Below are 20,938 nucleotides of genomic sequence, written 5' to 3'. Positions count from 1 at the left end.
GTTCAATGCTGCTTTTCTTGCTCAGTGGTTTTAAAGAAATTGACTAGTTCCTGTGTGATTTTTTTTCTTTTCTAAATTGCATTCCTATGCCCACATAAAGGCATGCCTCTATATATTGGCTATTACAGTATTTCGAAAAGTGAGATGTTTCTTTAATTATGTACAACCCAAGACGTTGATGTTTTGTATGGATCACAAGTGCAGCATTCTCTAATTCTTTCTGCTGTTTGTCATATTTGTTATTTAAAGAACCAAGTATGTATTGCATGAAACATGACTTTTTCTTTAGTTTAAATAAACTCCAAGGTAACTGGACTTCTAAAGTAAAAAAAAAAAAAAAAAATACAAAACAAAAAAACAAGCCCGGTGTGGTGGCACACACCTTTAATCCCAGCACTCGGGAGGCAGAGGCAGGCGGATTTCTGAGTTCGAGGCCAGCCTGGTCTACAAAGTGAGTTCCAGGACAGCCAGAGCTACACAGAGAAACCCTGTCTCGAAAAACCAAAAAAAAAAAAAAAAAAAAAAAAAAAAAAAAAACCAAACCAAACCAAATCAAACCAAACCAAAAACCTGTTTGGTGGTGACTAAGACACTTCACTTCCCAGTTCCTCCTGCACCTACCTGCTTCATGAGCAGAATCCACTGCACCCCGAGTAGTCACGAAATTCTCACCCCTTCAATACCCTAGGTACAAATCCTCTGATTTCACTCACTGACTCAGTGTCAGCAATGGTGAGGGTAGATGAGCCATCTGCCTGGGAGCTAAGGTCAACCTGGAGGTGGACTTGGCAGAGCTGGGCACCATAGCAGACCAAGCCAAATCAAGAGAGCTTGGCTCTCCTTGGACTGGCTATAGCGCCACACAATGCCCGGGCCATGTTTCTGCTGTATCAATAGTTCCAGGCAACACCACCTTAGAACTGTACTGTGTGACTCAAAGCATTCTCTTCCTCCCTGGATCTAGCTGACTGTCCACCTGGGAACTCAATCCTGTAAGACTGTCAACTGTTCCACTAGTAAATAGTTCTCCTTTTCACTATAGCAGGTATTCTTTAAGTTCCCGAAAGGCCCTAAAATAGTGATGTTTGCTGTTAGGTCTCAACCTCAGCACAAAAGGCTGAGGTTGCCTGTTTAACATATCAAAGTGGCCAGTCTCCCTGAGTCCCTACCAGTTACAGGGTCATCCTGGCTGGCAAATCCTGTCCCTTACCTTAAACTCTCCAGCCCAGGGGCTGGGCTTCCTTAATTCCTATATAGCCTCAGCCATTTTTTCTAGCTGTCTTTTTAGCTTCCTGGTCTCTGGGTTCCCAGGTACTCCTCTTGTGCCCCACCCCCTCCCCGCCCTTCCTTTCTTGCTCCTCCTCTCTCCTTTCATGGGCTGGTTCAGTCTGGACCACTCCAGATATGTCTGGCTATACTCTCCCTCACATCTACAATAAACCTTCTCTCCTGCCATACCTAGGAGCAGTCATGGGCCTTCTTTCATTGACTAACCACGGTATCTGAAAAAAATACAGTTTTATAGGGATAAGCTGTGCGTATACTTCTTAGGAGTCTGATTCTCAGACTATACTCCGTCTCCATCTCTCTCCCAACCTGCAGCAACAGGCTAAGAGGAGTACATCAGAGTGTCAACCTCACAGGAACAGGCTAAGAGCACAGAGTACATCAGAGTGCCAAGCTCTCTACTTTCTCATCCTCTTTGTTGGGCTGGCCCAAATTCTAGTTCTCCTAGGCTCCTGTAGATGTTCTGTCTCACGGAATGGGAGGTCTAGTCCGTCCTGGCCTCTGGACACTCATGATCAGTGTGTCCACGGTGTCAACTCACTCTCAATAAAGCCACCTGCCTACTGGCTGGGGTGTGCTCCCATGTGTCCGATCACGGCTCACTTAAATGCCTGGGAAGATGGTTTCCATAAAGGCTGGGAACAGCCACGACAAGACTAGCTCAACAGGTCTTTCACTATGACTGTGATAATCATGCATTTGAATAAAAAGGCTTTCTGAAGTGCTCTAATTTCAAGCTCCAAGTTAACCATGGTCAGTTACGAGTAAAAATTTACTAGCCACAAGGAAACCTTTGAATAATTAATAGGCTCCCTTGGTTACGCCCTGCCCAACAAAGTGGAAGGTAAGTTTCTATCCTGGAAGCAGAGACTACATGTAGGGTAGGGGGAGGGGGCTAGGGGAACTGGGGAGGGGTCAGAAGCCCTGTGTATGATGAATGACCACACCCCACACCGGGACCAGCTGTCAGTGGGCAGATCAATTTTACTTAGGATGATCCAAAGCTTATAATAACTCGGGGGACTGAGGGTAGGAACATCCAGATGAGCAAAGGTCACTGACTGGGGCCCTAGGGTACCTGGAATGCCTTATTAGCATGGGGAAGCATTTTAGGAACCTCAGGTGCTGACTGAACGGGTAGTATCAGGAGAAATGAAATTGATCCTGTAATCTAATTGAGGCTACCTGACATTCCTTAGGCAGAGGCGTATGTGTGTGCTTAGAATTCTCCAGACAAGATCAGAGGAGAAGCCCTGCTAATGAAAGGAGTCACCCATATTGCACTAAGTCCAGAGGCTCCGATTAATTAGGCCTTAATTAGCAGAGTTTTCCCACACCTTATTGCTGAAGACACCATGCACTTCACGTACAGGGTTCAGAGGTTCTGAACTGAACTGACCTAAATGCCTCTTCCTGAGAACTGTCTTTCTTGGTACAGAAAGTGCTGTGCTAGCTTTCAAAGGAGGGATGCAACAGCATTTTTATCCATCTATGACACCTAGGAACCACAACAATGACCAGCATTTACCTGGCAACCCTAGGGGTGCAGTAGTGGCACACACAACTTGGTGGTAACAGCAGCTCTCTAATTGGACTTAAGACCCACTCAACAAGAGGGAATCCACGCTAGGAAATGGACCTTGATCCACCTGCCCAAGGTTAGTAAGGTCATGGACTTGGGGGAATAACCTACAACCACCATGTTACTGAAACAGCCTAATTCCTAATTATATTCTAAATATTTGTCCTTTTACTCACAGATCAATATAGTCCTCTGCCCTTATCAAGAAAACTTCTCTCTGCAACCGATGGAGACTATTGGAGAAAGCCACAACTAATCAAAATGCAGAGCTGTGGAGTCCAGTCCCAGTGGATACATCTACAAAATACGGTGGCATCTAAAACTTAGGATCATTGTGAAAGGGGTAGAGAGGTTTGTAGGAGCCAAAGGAACTGGGAGTTCCCTGGGAGATCATGTCTCCTAGTGATGTCAGAAGATTCAGACTCTCATCAACATGGCTACCTAAGCCTGAGCTGAGATGGACGCCTCAGCCCTGCACAAGAACTACAGACAACTAAGAAATACCGAGAGCAGGGAAAATGGTCTCCAGGGAAGAACCATCAAACACCAAATGATCAGCCGACAAAACATAACTACAAGGAACATTCTACAGAATGAGGCAATTATATTTAGGATATATAGATATACAAATATATGAGACCATGAATTTGAAGGGAGTATATGAGAGGGTTGATGAAGGAAAGGGAAGGGTGAAATGTTATAATTTATATTATTATCTTTAAAATAAGATACATTTTAAAAGTACAAAAACGACAATAAAGATTATTTATGAATAGATGCATGTAATCACCGAGAAAAAAATATTACAGATAGGCAGCCTTTAGGAATTGAATATTTAGTGAACAAGGACAATACACAAGCACACAATGGGACTGGAGAGACACACAAGAGGTCATGACTGCCATCAAGGGCCAAAGGACTTTAACAAACAATCAGAATCCACTTAGATTACAGCTATCATCAGATATAAATACAATCCCAGGGCAAAGGAAAGACATACGTCTGGCTGAAACAGAGAGACTGTCAGGGACATATGGGACAAGTGACAAGTGAAGGGTCCAGGAGGAGGAGAGTGCTGAGCAAACAGACTGGGATCCTCACTGCCCTGCAAAGGGAGTTCCACACATATGACAACCTGTAGGCAAGAGTGAGACCTTTGCAAGTACTTCACCCACAGACCACTTTGGGGAACAGAACGACAAGTGCTTCTCTGAGGCACTCATGAGTTCATGTGGACTTTGTGGTACCACAGGGTACTATTCAGGCTGCAGACGAGAAAGGAACCATTGGTCTTTGCTGGCTGAGGATTGCAACTCCTGAAATACTGACCTGCTAGGCAAGGGGTTCCTGCTGGTGCAAAAGTGGCCTGAATGTCCCAAGGTAACCAACCACTTTTCAGCACTGGCAGCTCTTGCAGGGGAACTAAGTTTAGTTTCTAGCACACAGAGGACAGCTCCCAACTGAATGTAACTCCAGTTCCAGGGGATCCAACGCCCTTCCGGTCTCCATGGGTAGACATGCGCACACGCACATGCACCAACAGTACACTGAACTGCTTCCTGTAGCCAGATTCAAGGAAAGCTGAAACCTTCATGTTATTATTTGCAATTTATTCATTTAAAATTTAGTTTTCCAATTCCTATTTTAGTCACATCTTCTTATACTGCAAGGTATGTACTGCAGAATGATGCTATAGAAAGAAGAGACAAACTGGTTTATAACATTGTTATTCACTGGCAAAGGAACAGGTACGATTGTGTCCTGAAGAGAAAAGCACCAGTCACAGTCCCAGGCCCATATATTCACACAGTGTCAACAGGAACCCCAGAATGAACCCCACTAATAGCTAATGTGCACACAGTGAGCACTGCTTTTGACCTTAGCAAAAGTCCTTTTTGAGGTTTCTAAAGTAGTAGTTTCAGAGGGTCCAGAGGGAGGAAGGAGACAAGGGAAGGTTTGGAAGGAGGGAGCATGACACTGGAAAACTGTAATTGATTTTGTTTTAGTAAGATCAAAGGTAGGTCAAACCAAACAGATGTACTCATTTTATTAGTGAGAAAGAGTAATATTTCAGAAATAAAACACTGTAAAATTTTTTGGGTTTACATATCAACTTTCAGATAGATAGTAAAGCTACTTTTCCTTCAAAATGCGTGAACTGCTCAGGTGGTGGAGGAATACCTTTAATCTCAGCACTTGGGAGGGAGAAGCAGGGAGATTTCTGTGAGTTTGAGGCCAGCCAAACTCACAGATCAAGTTCCAGGACAGCCAGTACTACACATAGAAACCCTACCTTGAAAAATAAAACATGAGGAAGAGGAGGAAGAAGAGGAGGAAAAGGAGGAGTAGGAGAAGAAAGAGAGAGGAGGAGAAGAAAAATGAAGGAAGGAAAGAAAAAATGGGTAAACTGAGGAAATAATTCAAGTATTTTCAAATATGACCTATCTTGTTTACTCCTGGTATAAATCCACATATATGAGCACTGTCAGATTCACAGAACACTGACTATGGAAAATGAGAAGGCTAAATCAACCACGGCAAAGGACAAAGGCTGCAAAATCCAACAACAACAAAAACCCAACACACACACACAAAACCCCTTGAAATCACTCTGGGATGTTCCACACGCAGACCCCGGCAGCTGTCAGCACCTCCCTTCTGGAGTCTATTGGAAGGGCTGACACAGAACTGCATTCCAAGTGTGTGGCATCTCTGGCAGTGGTGCCTTGGATGCAGTCAACGTTCTTTCCTGTTTTATACCTTTAGGCTAGGGCAGCCATCCTTTGTGGTCAGAGAAACGTCTTTTGGGGATGTGAGACAGTTAACATAGACAGGACAAAATGCTGAGAACCAATGGCTGTCGAGCACTCATCTCTAAGTGTGGCATCTATAACAACCCCTCCAAGACCCAAGGACATTATGGAAAGGGGGTTGGAAAAACAGAGACATATGTTCACAGCACACTACACTGAAGCTACCAAAACTTAAACTAAAAAGTCACCAAAGGAATAATTTTATAGTATATCTGTACTGGCTAGTTTTGTGTCAACTTGACACAGCTGGAGTTATCACAGAGAAAGGAGCTTCAGATGGGGAAATGCCTCCACGAGATCCAGCTTAAGGCATTTTCTCAATTAGTGATCAAGGTGGGGAGGTCCCCTTGTGGGTGGGTGGAAGCATCTCTGGGCTGGTAGTTTTGGTTCTATAAGAGGGCAGGCTGAGCAAGCCAGGGAAGCAAGCCAGTAAGTAACATCCCTCCATGGCCTCTGCATCAGCTCCTGCTTCCTGCCCTGCTTGAGTTCCAGTCCTGACTTTCCTTTGGTGATGAACAGCAACATGGAAGTGTAAGCTGAATAAACTCTTTCCTCCCCAACTTTCTTCTTGGTCATGATGTTTTGTACAGGAATAGAAACCTTGACTAAGACAATATCCAAGCAAGCTATCCAAACTGTTTTCAAAATTGCATGCGAGGGGCTAGAGATGTGGCTCAATGGTTTCAAGTACTTGCTGATCTTACAGGGAACTCAAAATTTGGCTCTCAGCAACCACATGGTGGCTGCCAACCACCTATGACTTCAGTTCCAGGAGATCCAATATCCTCTTCTGGCTTCCAAGGGCACTACAGGTACTATACACAGATAGTGCACATACATACACACAGGTAAAATATGTATACACAATATTAAAGTAAGTAAATCTTATTCTAAAAAAAAAAAAAAAATACAATGGGCTGGAGAAATACCTTAGTGGTGAAGAGCACTCGATGCTCTTCCAGAGGACCCAAGTTTGGGAGGTTCACAACTGCCAATTAAATCTAGCTCCAGCATACCCAACCCCCTTTGACCTCATTGGGAACTAACCCAAGTGTGCACACACACACACTTACTTAATTAAAAAAAAAAAAAAGAAAAAAGAAAAAGTTTACTGGAGGAAGTGCAACCACTCAAGAAAACAAACAAACAAAAGCAAACAAACAAAAAACCAAAAAAAAAAAAAACCCCAACAAAACAAAACAAAGAGAAAACGAAAGAATTCTATTAACACCGAAACAGACTTAATTTTTCAATGTAAAACAGAATCAAGAAGCAAATAGATTCTAAAATGAAAAACAGGATAATTCCATAAAAAAATAAAACACTATAATTTATAATAACATGCTTGTTGAAAATTTGAGGCTAAAGATAAGTCCCTCATCCCCAATTGCTCTAATCTGACAGTCAACAGACATGAGATTTTGTTGGACCCACACCGACAGATAAACTGAATCTCTGCTCATATCCAAAAGCCACAAAGGCATGCCAAAAGTCTATTTGCAATGCCTCTTATTTAGTTTAACTGAGATAATGCCTCATTGGTTTGTAATTGGCAGCTTTTATATGTCATTCTCCATTTAACTCTTTTCTTTTCTTAAAAAAACCAAAAAAACAAAAAACCCCTAAATTAGCTTGTGTTAATAATTAACAAGTAATAGTCCCAGTTATTTACAGAACAATACTATTTAAAAGGGTCAAAAGGTTAAGAGAATTAAGGAAAGACAAAGGAATAAAAAGCCAGGCGTGGAGAGGACTCTATCCTGCCAGGGAGGAAGTGTGGACTGGCTTAGGTAAGCGACAGTCTCCAGTGAGGTCTATGCTTGGGGCACTGGGTGTGTGCTTCTGTACGTGGTGTTCGAGGTTCCTAACTGAAGCATCCCACCCTTAGATCCACAGCCCTCCAGTGATACTGGAAACAGCATGAAGTCTCCTGGCCGTACCTCCTCTGCCTTGACCACATGCCGATCAGTTCCTCAGTAGAGCAGCCCTGCCTTTAGGCACACGGCCATCTGATTTCTGTGGAAACCGTGTGAGGCTTGCAGGCCTTGCCGCCTACCCTTGCCAATGCTTTCCTTTCCTTAATTCTCTCTTGGCTTTGACCTCCAGCTGTGGATGTTCCAGGGGACAAGGCCAACCCCTTCTTCCCAGGGGTATCTTCCTTGAGAGAACACTAGTCCCAGAAACTTCCCAGTAAGACTCCCCTCACATTATATGGGACACAAATGAGTCACCAACTAAGAACTAGTAAGAACAACACGAGTGCGGTTAGCTTCGCTGAGTCACTGGGGGGACACAGTGTGGGGTGCTTTGGTGGGCTCGTCACCAGCATGGTGCTGACTTTCTGGAGGGCAAGTGTGGCCTGAGGGGGTACAGGGCTGAGTGGAAATGCACGTAAGAAGTTTCTTTACTCCCAGGGGAAACTTCAGATTGGCAGATTTGATATATCTAAGCGGATTACTAGGGTTAACTATCATATTTAATAAACTAGGTCTTAGATACCAGCAGCTACATGTATGGGTGCTAATGCTTCACTGGCGTCCTGACTAGACTTAGAGAATCACCACGGAACGCAATGCTAGGTTTAACTCAGGATGAGTGAGGGGCGCCATCCCAGGAGGCAGGGTCCCTGGACTGAATAAGGAGGAACAGCTGAGCTGAGTACTAGGCTCACCTTCTTCCTGACTGCAGATGCAATGAGACCACTTGTCTCAGTCTTCTGTCATGGCGTCCCACCGTGATGCAGTGCAGACCACCATACAGCCTTCCTTCTTGCTTTTTAAGGCATTCTGTCACATGGCCAGAAGTAATGAAGCATTTAGAGGGGATCTGCTGACTGAGCCTTGCTCGGAGTCGTGCAGGCTTACCAGCCAGCTCACCGGACTCCAGGAGCAGCTTCTCCCTCTGCTGCACAGCCCAGGATTCTCGGGATGGAGTACACTCACTCTGGCCTCCAAGTGTGGGGCCCACGACTCACTGAGGTCTAGGAGAATCTGTCCAACAGGCACTTTCCTGCTGTGGTTCTGAGACAGGGACTCACTTAGCTCAGGCTAACCCCATTCGCACTGTTCTTCTTGTTAGTGATTATCTGGCAGAGACTCACTACTGTGAACTCCATACACAGCTGGGGATGAGCTTCCACTGATCTTCCCGCCTCCCTCCTCTTGAATACTAGGATTCCAGCCATGCGCACCACCACAGCTGAATTTGGTGACTTCTGAGTTACACATGTCACAATGTACCCAAAACCCTTTGAAGATCTTATTAAATGTTTTCTGTGGAAATATTTTCTGTCATACATAACAAGAAAAAACAAAACAAAACAAGCATGCTCGTGGGAGTGGACAGCCACTGTGGGCATCAATATACTGCTGTTGGTTTCTAAATGGCTTCACAAAGCTGCATGTGCTGTTGAGTCCCACACCTATCCCACTGAGCACAGCCCACCTCTGCCAGTCCTGGCTTTGGATTGCCAGGAAGGCTTTATCAAAGTAACCGCAGATCACCAGACACCTGGGTTATAAATCCAAGCTCAGTGTCTGCTACCCCATCTGTCCGGTGACAGGATCCACCCTCAGACTGGCCCTATCTCAGCACACCCAGCACGAATAAACAACAGGAAACTGTTTACGGGAACATTTTATAAAGTGTGTCATCTTAGAGGAAGTGTGACAATTCCCCAACTCGATGAATAACAAATACTCATGTTGAATTTTCAAGAAGAAAAACAAATATCAACTGTCATTTGGGTGAATCACTGCTGTTTAAACTCGAAAGTGAAGTCTGAGATCAAAGCTTCTATCAGACTATCTAAAGGCACAGCCAAATTCCTGGAATTACTGCAAACTGGAAAACCATATTCATAAAATGTTACTGTCTCAATCATAGATATTAAGACACTTACCTGCAGGAAAGAGCAGGACTTAAACTGGGAGTCAGCTCCAGTGATGTACTGCAGAACGCTACCTTGAGGAGAGACTCCACTTCTTACTGATGCAAACCCACCTGCCTAGGAGGGGAACAGCTATGAAAAACCAACACACCCACTATGTGGCAATGATTCTAGTGGAGAGTGGGGGTTGAGTGGGGACAGAGAGCACAAGAAAAGACTGAAACACTTTGAGGTAAAGAGAGAGAGGGGAAAGAGAGATGTTTTCATGGTTATGAACACTGGCTGCTCTTCCAGAGGTCCCACACGATTCCCAGCACCCATATGGCAGGCAGCTCAGAACAATCTACAACTCCAGTCGGAAGAGATCTGATGCCTGTCTGGTCTTTGTGTGTAGTGCAGAGTATGGTACACAGACATCCATGAAGGTAAAACGTCCACACACAGAGTAAAACAAAGAAAACTGTAAAAGGGGAGGCTTAGGGGAAGGCTTGGTGGAAATGGTGCTGTGTAAGTGTGAGGACTGAAGTTCAGAGCTACAAACATACAGGATGGGTGTGGTAACCAACCTGTAAGCCCAGTGCTCGCAGGGGGGACACAGAGGATCCCTACAGGAAGCCCGGCCATATTGGTAAGCTCTGGACTCAACTGAGATGCCTGAGTCAGTGAATAACGGGAAAGGCAGTCAAGGGAGGAGACTGCCAGGGTTAGCCTTAGGCCTCCACATGCGTGCGTGCTCACACATGTGTATACTCACACTTGCATGTACAATTACACAAGCATACCCATACACAAGTGAACATGCGCACACACAAATTGGTGATGATGATGATACATAAAACCTCCTAAAAGTACAAACAAATGTAAGCATTCTATCTCGTGTCTGGTTTCCCTTAAAAGAACAACAAAGACCTCGTCAAAATAGGTGCGGTGTGTTTGCTCCTCTTTCTCCCCGAGGCTTTGCATCTATGAAAGCCATCTGTAAACCCTCTGTGCTCTGACCCACAGCTTGTCTTCCTGTGGAACAACCTGGATTGGCACGCAGAGCCCCAAAATGAGGTTTTTTAAAACTCGGCCACTGACCAAGAACTATGCAGTTGATGATTCCAGTTAGGTTTTTGTTGAGGATAATAATCTTTCAAATAACAAGCCCAGAAGTAACAGAGCAAACGACAAAAAGCCCTGGAGGACCAGAGTTCATGTACTTTCCCGGAGTTCAAGCATGAAGCCCACACTGAGTTTCCTAGAGTTCTATACTTGGTCAATTTGCCTTTCTCCCTGGAAAAACATATAATGTTATCACTGCCTCTACCCTACATACTATAAACTAGGAGAGGAGAGGTGATGAACTATTTAACCAACTTCTCAAGGTAAAAAGATGGCAAATAAACTTACAAATGTCTAGAACTGTCAATCTAATAGGAGCTGATTTCAGACTCATCTGTAAAGTGACTTTTCCCATTGAAAGTGGGCGTCAAACCAAGAACATTCTATTAGAAGCTAAAGTCTTGGGATTATAATCTCCACTGAACTTTATTTGTTCACTCTTAAAGAGAAACTGAGGTAACAACATCATTATCTTAGCCAGGGTGTCTATTGCTATGATAAACACCACAACCAAAAGCAACTTGAGAAGAAAGGGTTTATTCCTCTTTACTGCTTATAAGTCCATCACTGAGGGAAGTCGAGGCAGGAACCTGGAGGCAGGAGCTGATGCAGAGGCCAGAGAGGGGTGCTGCTTACTGGCTTGCTCCTCATGGTTTGCTCAGCCTGCTTTCTAACACAATCAGGACCACCTGCCCACAGACACCAATGATCCTGTGAATGCCCTCTCTCAGTTCAACCACTGATTAAGGAAATGACTTGAGGACAGGCCATCTGATGGTGCCATTTTCTTGGCTAAGGGTCCTCTTCCCAGATAACTCTAGCTAGTGTAAAACAACCAGAAAAATGAATTTGATGTTTAATGTATTTTTCCTGAATAATTGTTTTAGAAACTTTTTCTTCTGACTTAATTTTTCCTTACTCTTTCTACAAAGAGATGCATATGGGGAGATGCTGGGGGTGAAGTGCTTGCACAGTACCCAGGGTTTAAATCTTCAACGTCCCTGGAAAAGTCAGTTTGGGGGAGGGGAGAGGAGAGATGGAGACCAGGGTATCCCTGAAGCTTGATGGCTAAGAGTCTAGCTAATCACCGAGTTCCAGGTTCACTCTCTGCCTCAGGAAATAAAGTGTGCAGCAAAATTGACTTATATGTGCATGCCAGGGCACACACAAACACTTATACCCCACACAACCAACTAACCAATCAATAAAAGAATATGGATATGTATGTATGTATGTATGTATGTATGAGTGTGTGTATGCATTCTTAAATACCACCATTTTAAGTCTTCTCTCTTAAAAAGACCATAAAAATTAACCCACCCGTTTTAGTTAGGGTTTCCATTGCTATGAAGAGACACCATGACCACGGCAACTCTTATAAAGGACAACATTTAATTGGGGCTGGCTTATAGGTTCAGAGGTTCCATCTATTATCATGGCAGGAAGTATGGTGGCATGCAAGCGGACATGGTGTTGGAGAAGGAGCTGAGAGTTCCAACTCTTGTTGTGAAGGCAGCCAGAAAAAGACTGGCATCTTCAATCAGCTAGGAGGAAGCTCAAAGCCCACCACAGTGACGCACTTCCTCCAAAAAGGCCACACCTACTCCAGCAAGGCTACACCTCCTAATAGAGCCACTCCCTGGGGCAAGCATAAACAAATTGCCACAGCATAGTTCCCAAGAGTGATAGACTGAGTCCTATGAATCAACCAACAAATTGGAATCAGCCAGAAAACTGTACAAGATACAAACAGGCAAGAAGTGTCTGTGGCAATGCTGCCCAAGCAATCAGCTGGGAGACGGGAACTGCGACACGGCATCTAAGGCTCACAGTCCCTAGAACAGCTGGATTCCCAGTGACAGAGGCCCAGATCTGAACCATCCCACTCCTGACTGGATGCCTGTGGGATATAGGACTGAGAACTATGAGAAACGGCCGAGAATAAGAAAAGAAGCAAGGGAGAGCAGAGGTGTTGGCAAAGACTTCCAAATGAGCATGCATGGCACAGGACCAAAAATGATAAAATAAATTCAAATAATAAATACTCCAAGGGCCTAAAAGAGCAATGAACAGATGACAGACTTCAGTGTGTTGGTTTAGCATCACAATGGACTTATAAAGGGTGACCAAAAGGGGGGATGGAAACAAAATTTATTAAAAAAAAAAAAAAAAAAAAAAAAAAAAGCAAAGATACAAGAGGATCCAGGCTTGGCTCTGTACATCTTTAATGCCAGCATGGAGGAGGATGGGGGAGGGGGAGGGGAGGGGGAGGGGGAGGAGGAAGAGGGAGAGGCATCTCTGAATTTGAAGCCAGCCTGGGGCCTACAAAGCAAGTTTCAGGACAGCCAGGGCTGAGTGAAATCCTGTCTTAAGAAAGATGCTAGAGGAAAGAAGCACCCCAGACATCCATCCCAGAGGCAATGGATGGACAACACACGTGACTGCAATGCCAACTGCTAGAGTTGAGAAAGCGGGCAGAAGCACCAAGAGCTGAGAACTTCCCAGAACAAATCAAACACCAAGCAAAGGCCAGTGGCTGTCAAGAAGGCTCGCAGCGAACGCAGCACTGTGCTTGTGCGACTGTCACAGGGAACCTCATCTATGCTGACACGCAGATTTTTGTTTTCTCGGGGCCCACACTTGCCAGTCTCTGACTCCCTACACTTCACCCTGAATCTCCATGTGACACCGAATTTAAATTCAGCATTATCTACTCTGACCGGCCTGCTCTGCAGGGCTGCTGGGATGGGACATTACCTACCCTTGCCTCTTTAATTAGAGCTAAAGCTCATTAGGGCCCAGAGAAACAATGGAGTTTCAAACTCTGCTATGATCACCAGGACTGTCGATTTCACAGGGACATGTAGCACAAGAATTAGCAAATGAAACCCCCTTTTCAATTTAGAATTTAGTCACAAGGTTTTCATTTTTTTCTCCCCAACACTGGAGATCAAACCCAGGGCCTTGCCCATCACAGGCAAGCCTGTCACTGAGCTACATCACTGGAGATCAAACCCAGGGCCTTGCACATGCCTAGCAGGCTTACTGCTGAGCTATGTCACTGTTTCAATCCCAAGATTTTAAAAAGAAGAAAAGAACAAGCTCTGTGCTTGATAAAATAGAACCCTTTAATTTGCACTGTGCATGAAACCAGGGCCCTGTTAGAGTCTCAAATTTCAGTTGAAACAGATTATCTTAAAATCTATTAAGGATCAAACCCAGACAGGTAAAGTCCCCAGTTTCCATAGGAGGAATGGGGGGAAGGACAGATACTGACCTAATCTGGAAGTGAAGTTCACTGCAAGAAGCCATACTTATTTACTAATGTAATTCTATAATCCTACCGTCAGCTTTCAAATCAGCAAATGGAACTCAGTAGTTTTTGTTGACTCATAACAATACCAGATGCCAAACGAACTCCTGTCCCCACCTTACATAAAAGATTGGCATATTGGGAAGCTGTAATTTAAAAATCTAAATTTGGTATCAAGAAATTCCTACTGTTCTTCCTCAAACTCACCAAGTGTCAAAAGCGCCACCACTGACCTCTCCACGCCTCTACCTTTCTCAGTGAATCCAGCTTCCCCACAGCTATGTTTCTGACCGGGAAGGGTGGCCTCTGTCTGCCCTGCTGACTTCAGGATCACCAGACCCTACGTAAGCTTTGTGACTATTGCTCGTAGGGTTTTAAGGCAGGCCTTGATGTATTCACAGATGATGGACACCTGGGGCTTCAGTCCCATGAAAGGAAATTTTTTCCAACAAACGCTGGCCCTGCTGTGCTCGAGGGCTACAGGAGGCTTGTTCCCAACCAGGTATGTGCTCGAGAGTGACTGGAGGAAGCTGGGTTTGTCTAGGATCATTAGTGCTGACACTTCATCCTGAATAACCTCAGACCTCTGTGTTACAATAGTCCAACTACCCCACATCCATCTGTAAATAAATTCTTAAATAAACGCAAAGTGCGTGGAACAATTTGCTTTGTTAACATAGAGTAGAACGCTACGACATCTGAGTATCTGAAGGTCTGCAATTACATTTTTATCCACTGACCTTTTCTTCTTTCTCACTTTTCTTTGGTTTCTGCTGAGGTCTGACAAGGCTTGCGCAAGAGCTGTCTGAAGGATCTGGCCGCCCTGGTCCATTTTTAACACCTAAAAACCAAGTAGAGTGGACGTTAGCTAGAAACAATGTGAATCGAACACAAATGTAGGCTAAGCTAAACAAAAACCAAGCATTCTGTTTCTGCTTAGGGGGAACAGAATACCACAGGCTCTGTCAATCACCACCATACCTGCTGAGACCTTTTAAGAACTGGAGAGAGAGAACTGGTTAGATGAGGCTCTGCAGCACAAGTCTGAGCGCTAGACTAGCCAGGCCAGACATACTGCGGTGGTGCTGTTCTTTATTTTTAAATTAAATGTTAACACTTGCAAATAAATAAAAACGTCACATACCACGGCATTAACCAGACCCAAACTTACTGACCACCCCTAGGTGAGACACTACTTCAAAGAGGAAGATGGAGAGCAATGCCATACCCTTGGACCAGACACCATGTGTATGTGCTATAAACACACATGACTATATATAGATACCATACACATATATGATCTCAAAAAACAAACAAACAAAAAACCCAAAAAACAAAACAAAACAAAAAACCAAAAAACCTCAAACCTGTAGTTCGAGGTAGTAGGCAACTCCCTGCAATTCCCTCAATGGTCCAAGAAAATCTTCATGGTTGGCCAAAGCACTTTACCACATCTGCATGTTTGTACCATTCAAAACAACTCTTAATTATGAAATAATAATCAAACCCAGCCTGTCAGAGAAGACTCTTCTTAGATGCAATCAATTATGTCAGCTTTATGCTTAGTTCCTGTAGAGTGGTCATTCGTACAAAGCTTAGGTATTAATCTGCACATACTTGATATTGCTCTCTGCCAGACCTTCACATTAAACCAACTTCTTGCCATAAAGCCACACAAGTAAAGAGATTCCACTGCATCCCATGTGGCTCCGAGATATTCCAGGTGCATAGAACGATGTGTTTGTGTGTGTGTGTGTATGTGTGTGTGTGTGTGTGTGTGTGTATGTGTATGTATGTGAGTTATCCTTTATCACTGCTGCCTTGCATGACCACTGTTCTTATTCTCCAGGTGACTGCTTATTTTAAAGATTTCTTGGACTTTTAAAGGAGAAAATACCACAAGACATATACGACCACATTTGTGATCTTGGAGGGCAACAGCCGAGGAAGGTTACATCAGCTAAACTGCATATCCCACCTAGATGCTGGTTTAGGTACTGGCAAGGACGACATGAGGGTGCCACTGCAGACAGTCCAATGCACGTGCTAGACATGCAAATAAATATGCAAAATCATAAAAACACCTACAGAAACTAAAGTGTGTACACCATGAGAAAGTCTACTTTGCAGATGGTGGGGCAGTGTGATAAAGAGTGACCCAAGTTTGAGGAGTCACACTTGTTCCATTCTTCAAAACGGAATTCTATCTAAATAAAAGCAGGGTCAGCAAGATGGCTCAGTGAGTGGAGGATCCTGAGCCTTACCCCCAAGCCCTACATGGCGTACAGTGAGAACTAACTCCTAAGATTTGTCCTGACCCTCCCCCCACCCCCCGAAACACACCCTTGCATACACACAGTACACAATAAATAAGTGTAAAAATGAATCATAAACTCAAAAACACAGAATAATATTTGTGTTTTCCAGAATTCAAACTAGCTGTTATTTGTACCCTGGGCCCTATAAACATTTTAAGGTCAACATTCTTTGCCTATAAATATCTAAACTGGATCCCTTTGGAGACAAACCAACCACACACTAATCCCCGTCCTCTTCGGGCATCTTTTAAATGTCATGTCCCTCTCAATCTCAGATAACTGCCCACCCACCGAAGCCCTCAGTTGGCTTTAAGAGGATGATGAACTGGAGCAAGCAGGTAGAGGGTTAGTGAGAGTCTACTCTAAGAGGTAGCAAATGTTTTTGTCACCTGGCAAGTGACACCAACTTTCTGTATTACTTCCTAATGCTTCTAACAATCTTAAAAACAAACAAACAAAACCTCTCTGCTTCTAACAGGCCTCATTTTTAATCATCTTTCAGATCTGAGGTTAGAAGCGATTTAGGGATAGAATATTCATAAGGGGACATAAGACCCCGAGTCACAGAATAAAGCAAGCACATAGCTCTCAACACATCTCACATGCTCTACCATGCAAGGCTGCTCTAAGGCCAGTCAGGTCCCATCTCCCAGCACCCTCCCCTGGCTCTCCTGTCTTTCACAGTGTCACATCTGTGCTGCAAGTGTACAAACAGCCCCACCACCCCGGACACCATGAGGTCCCATAACACCATCTATCCCTACATTGCTAAGTCTATGGATGGATAGATGCAACCAACTAACAGGTATTTATTTGGAGTGTCTTAGGTGAAGCCTGGCCACCTGCCCACAGTTGGGCTCCAGTGAACTGCTGCTCCTCCATACGACAGTCTGATGAATGTCTTAAAACACCTAACTGGGTCTCTTGATAAGGAGGACTTATCTCTTGTTCCAGAGACTTCGAAGATGTTGATCCTAACTGGACACTGATAATTGGCTTCTGGTGAGCCTTCTCCCCAACCCCCAGGCTGTTCACACAGGCAAGGAGACTGGAAGAATTCCTGGTGTTTCTTATGTTCTTTATGAAACACCAGTTACATCATAAGGTCCCCAGCCTTGAGATCTCATCTGAATGTAACCTCCTTTCGAAGGCCCAATTTCCAAACACTCTCATCTAGGGTCTGGGTTGGGGCCTGGGGTTGGGGTTGGTTGGGGTAGACAGTGTTCTATCCACGCTGTAAATCCTAGATGCCTCTCATTTTCTCTAGCCTCACTGCATACATGCTGTGTTGCCCTACTTTCCACAAAATAATCAAATGCAACTGAAGAAAAAAAAGAAAAAGAAAAAGGATCTAGCAGAAGGGTACTGTGGGACAGGAGTAGCATTCCATCACCTTAGAGGCTGAGGTAGGAAAGCTGCTCCAAGGTCAGGGTAGGATGCAGAGCAAGACGATGTCTCAACAAAAACACATAGGTGAAAAACCCCAGCTCCAACGTTTTTACAATGATAGAAAACTCAAAAAGTTACAAGCGTGAGCAGAGACAGACAGACATTCCACAAGATCCTGAGCTTGTGATCTTCCCATACAACCATTATCAGCATATCCTCCTACTGGCTCAGTAACTAACTCCCTGTATCATAGGAGCCCCTGGTCCCGTGAAAGGCCTGTCTGTCACAGCCTCATTGTACTGATAAGCCCAGAGCTGCTACAGGCAGTGACCCCTCCAGCCTCCCAAGATCAGCCCAGCTAGTTCCAGTCACTCCCATCACAGACTAACACACTAGGATTAAACACTTGGCAGAAATGACGGTTTCTTGGTTAGAATACTTCAGTATAGACTCCTAGAAGATACATGTTCGGCCCCATCAAAACACAGGTGTCATCCACTACTATGCTACCAGCTGCTACCCCTGGGAAACGAGTGCACAAGCCCGTTTTGAAATGCCTTGTTAACTGCCAGTATGCATGAAGCAAATGAGCTATGACTGATATCATCAAGCTGTCAGAAAGCTTCCCATTGGATAACTTCTTGGAGTCAAGAATGGGTTGGCAGGAATATTATTATAAAACACTCCACAACCATGCATGAGCAGGGCATGAACATCTGGTATTAGTTGAAGCTTGTATCCCTGAGGACAATGCCCAGATCTTGAATCCTAAATGACCTATGACGAAAGACAGACATATTAGGTAGTCTGAGGCACACATTAACTTTTATAGAGGCTTGCCCCAAACAGGACACTAAGTTAAGGGACACAGGCTAGGTCTTCAGCAGATCTGTCTACTTGGAAGGCTTTCTCCATTTTGCTCAACAACAAATGTTTATGCATCTGCAATTTGTCTTTTGTAAGATCTGGTAGCCAGATCTGCTGGAAGGACAGTGGCCCATCATTCAACTCCTAACAGCTGGTAACTGTAAAAGAATCCAATAGTGGACGTGGCCAAACTGTGCAGGTAACTGAACACACATGTATAAAATGCTGACGTGAAATTCCACCACTCGCTGCACAGGATCAGATCTGCATTGAATCTGATCTGGCCAGATGTGGGGTATAGTACGGAAAGTACTAACTCTGCTGGTATTCAGATGAGACATACGGAGCTCCTGCGTTAGCATCACTAGTGACAGGCGAGTAGGAACTGCCATCAGACACCACGGTGCTCGGGACGGCTGGCAAACTTTATCTACTGGGCGGTTCAGATGGACTGCATGTTAGGAGCAGAGGCAGAAGAGTGGCATCTCAATGTTCACCAAGCTGCTTCTCATAACTTCCTGTCTTGCACCGTCGAAAGATAAATGAAGCTTGGTGTGTTGCCACATACCCACAGTCACAGCAGCACAGAGGCTGAGACGGGAAGATTATTAACTGGAGGCCAAGTGTGCTACACAGTAAGATCTTGCTTCCAAAATAAATACGTTAAAACAGAAAGCAAGACCTCCATCCATCTCCACGCAACTTGGGTGCAGACATTTCTTTTTGAATTCAGACTTCATACAGTTCCTACAACATTTCCCAGACCTAATAAAAGAACAAAGCTATAGCCTAACTGCAAGATCTCTCTCCCTGCATGATCCAAGAGCTCCCACCTATCTTCTCACCACCAAGTCAGGCATGCAGAAGATCAGGACCTGCTGGGAGACACTTGTGGCAAGGGAACCTATAATTACATAAATGCCACCTTTAAGACCCAACAGGTTTGAAAATCATTCCCTTGGCATCAGACTTGGACAAGACCAGTGTTTGTGAAAAGGCGCCCTCAAGAGTGAGATGCATAACACCTTCCACAATAACCTTAAAGAATTATTTGCAATCAGGTTAGGTGATGGGAAACTCACCTGTCGGGAGTTCCAGTTAAATTACAGGGTCACTCATTCTCTCCCCACCCAAGAAATCTGCTCAAGAGCAGACACGCATTCCAAGACTATACTCAATTTAGTGTTTTCATCAATCAAAGTTTTGCAAGAATGTCTTTTCTCTAATTATCTGTATTTTATAATTATCTATATTTCTCTCTATTTGTATCCTTTTGACCCACTACAGAAAATACCACTGATCTTCAACACAGAATATACTAAAAGAAACAAGTATCTTCTATGAACAGGGCATATGACATATTGTTATGAGTTTTTAAAAGACCCATTTAAAGCAACAGGATTATACGGTTCTATGCATATGAGAGAATCCCTTTAAATATATTTCATTTGCATGTTTATATGCACCATAGTTATCTGGAAGGGAATAGTGTTGACAGTAATTGCTTCTAGCAAACACTCTAAGCCACAGTTTGTTCTTCAGAGTATCCAGGGTTACAGTGAAAACAAATCAGATTTGGTTGCTCCAGCTCAGAATCCCCAGCAACTTTTCATCACAGTATAAAACAAACTGGAACACCCTGTCTCGATGGGGAGGGAAGGTCTCAAGGATCTGATTACTGCCTCACTTGTGGTCACTGTCCTCACCTCGCAGGCTCACTGGCTTGATGCTGCACTTCCTGCAAGACGTCCGGCCATTTGTACTTACCTCCAGTAGACACAAGCACACCCTCTCACCTGGCCTAAAGTCCATAAAACCTCCTCAGAGGAGCCTTCTGGGTACTTGGTGGAGCCACCTATACTCTCCAGCATCACTGTTAACCAAAGGAAGCTTCAACTCCTCAAACTCCAAAAGGTAGTCTGTATAGTCAGAAATGAGCGCTGCCTTAACTACAAGAGGATTTCTGAGGGGTGGATAAAGGCCAGAATTCCTCAGGAACTTCTGACACGGGTTTCACCTGCCAAAAGGAATCTGTTCCCTTCTGTCATGGCTCCACTGACATGTACCTGCAGCTGCATAAAAGCCATGCTGGCACCAGGCTCCCTCAGTGTCACCTGTTAGACATTTTGAAGTCTACACTAACACCACAGACCTTCACCCTTTCCAGATAACATTTGTCCTCTTTATAACCGAGTTTTACTCCTCCTCCTCAGCTAGTCTCACTACACCCTCTGACTCTCTTTTTACACTCTCTTCCTAGTCTCTCACTCTATTATCTCTCACTTCTCCTCTCCTTCTTCCCCAGCCCTGGCCACGTCCAGTCTATGCCTCTCTCTCTGCTCTGGACTCTCCCAGATGCTTTTGGTTGTTCTCTCT

At 44.4% G+C, this 20,938-nt stretch overlaps 1 protein-coding gene across 4 annotated transcripts in view; it reads right to left on the bottom strand.

The window, feature by feature from the left end:
- Positions 1-20,938, bottom strand: part of Mcph1 (microcephalin 1) — a 202,087-nt gene that overhangs the window by 146,605 nt on the left and 34,544 nt on the right. For 3 of the 4 annotated variants that reach the window (XR_015048686.1, XM_085844145.1, XM_085844143.1), the window contains 2 exons: positions 14,729-14,829; positions 9,584-9,688 (listed from right to left, as the gene is read on the bottom strand). Coding sequence is in view for 3 of the 4 variants with exons in the window: in XM_085844145.1 (XP_085700271.1) it covers positions 9,584-9,688; positions 14,729-14,829 (206 nt within the window). In the remaining variant the exon portion in view is untranslated. The remainder of the gene's footprint in view (positions 1-9,583; positions 9,689-14,728; positions 14,830-20,938) is intronic. The other variant, XM_085844144.1, reaches the window with a different exon arrangement.

The sequence above is a fragment of the Mus caroli genome, unplaced genomic scaffold (genome assembly GCF_978045245.1).
Source record: "Mus caroli unplaced genomic scaffold, Mus_caroli_1 scaffold_10, whole genome shotgun sequence".
NCBI lineage: Eukaryota > Metazoa > Chordata > Mammalia > Rodentia > Muridae > Mus > Mus caroli.
This window is presented reverse-complemented; position numbering and strand designations above follow the sequence as displayed.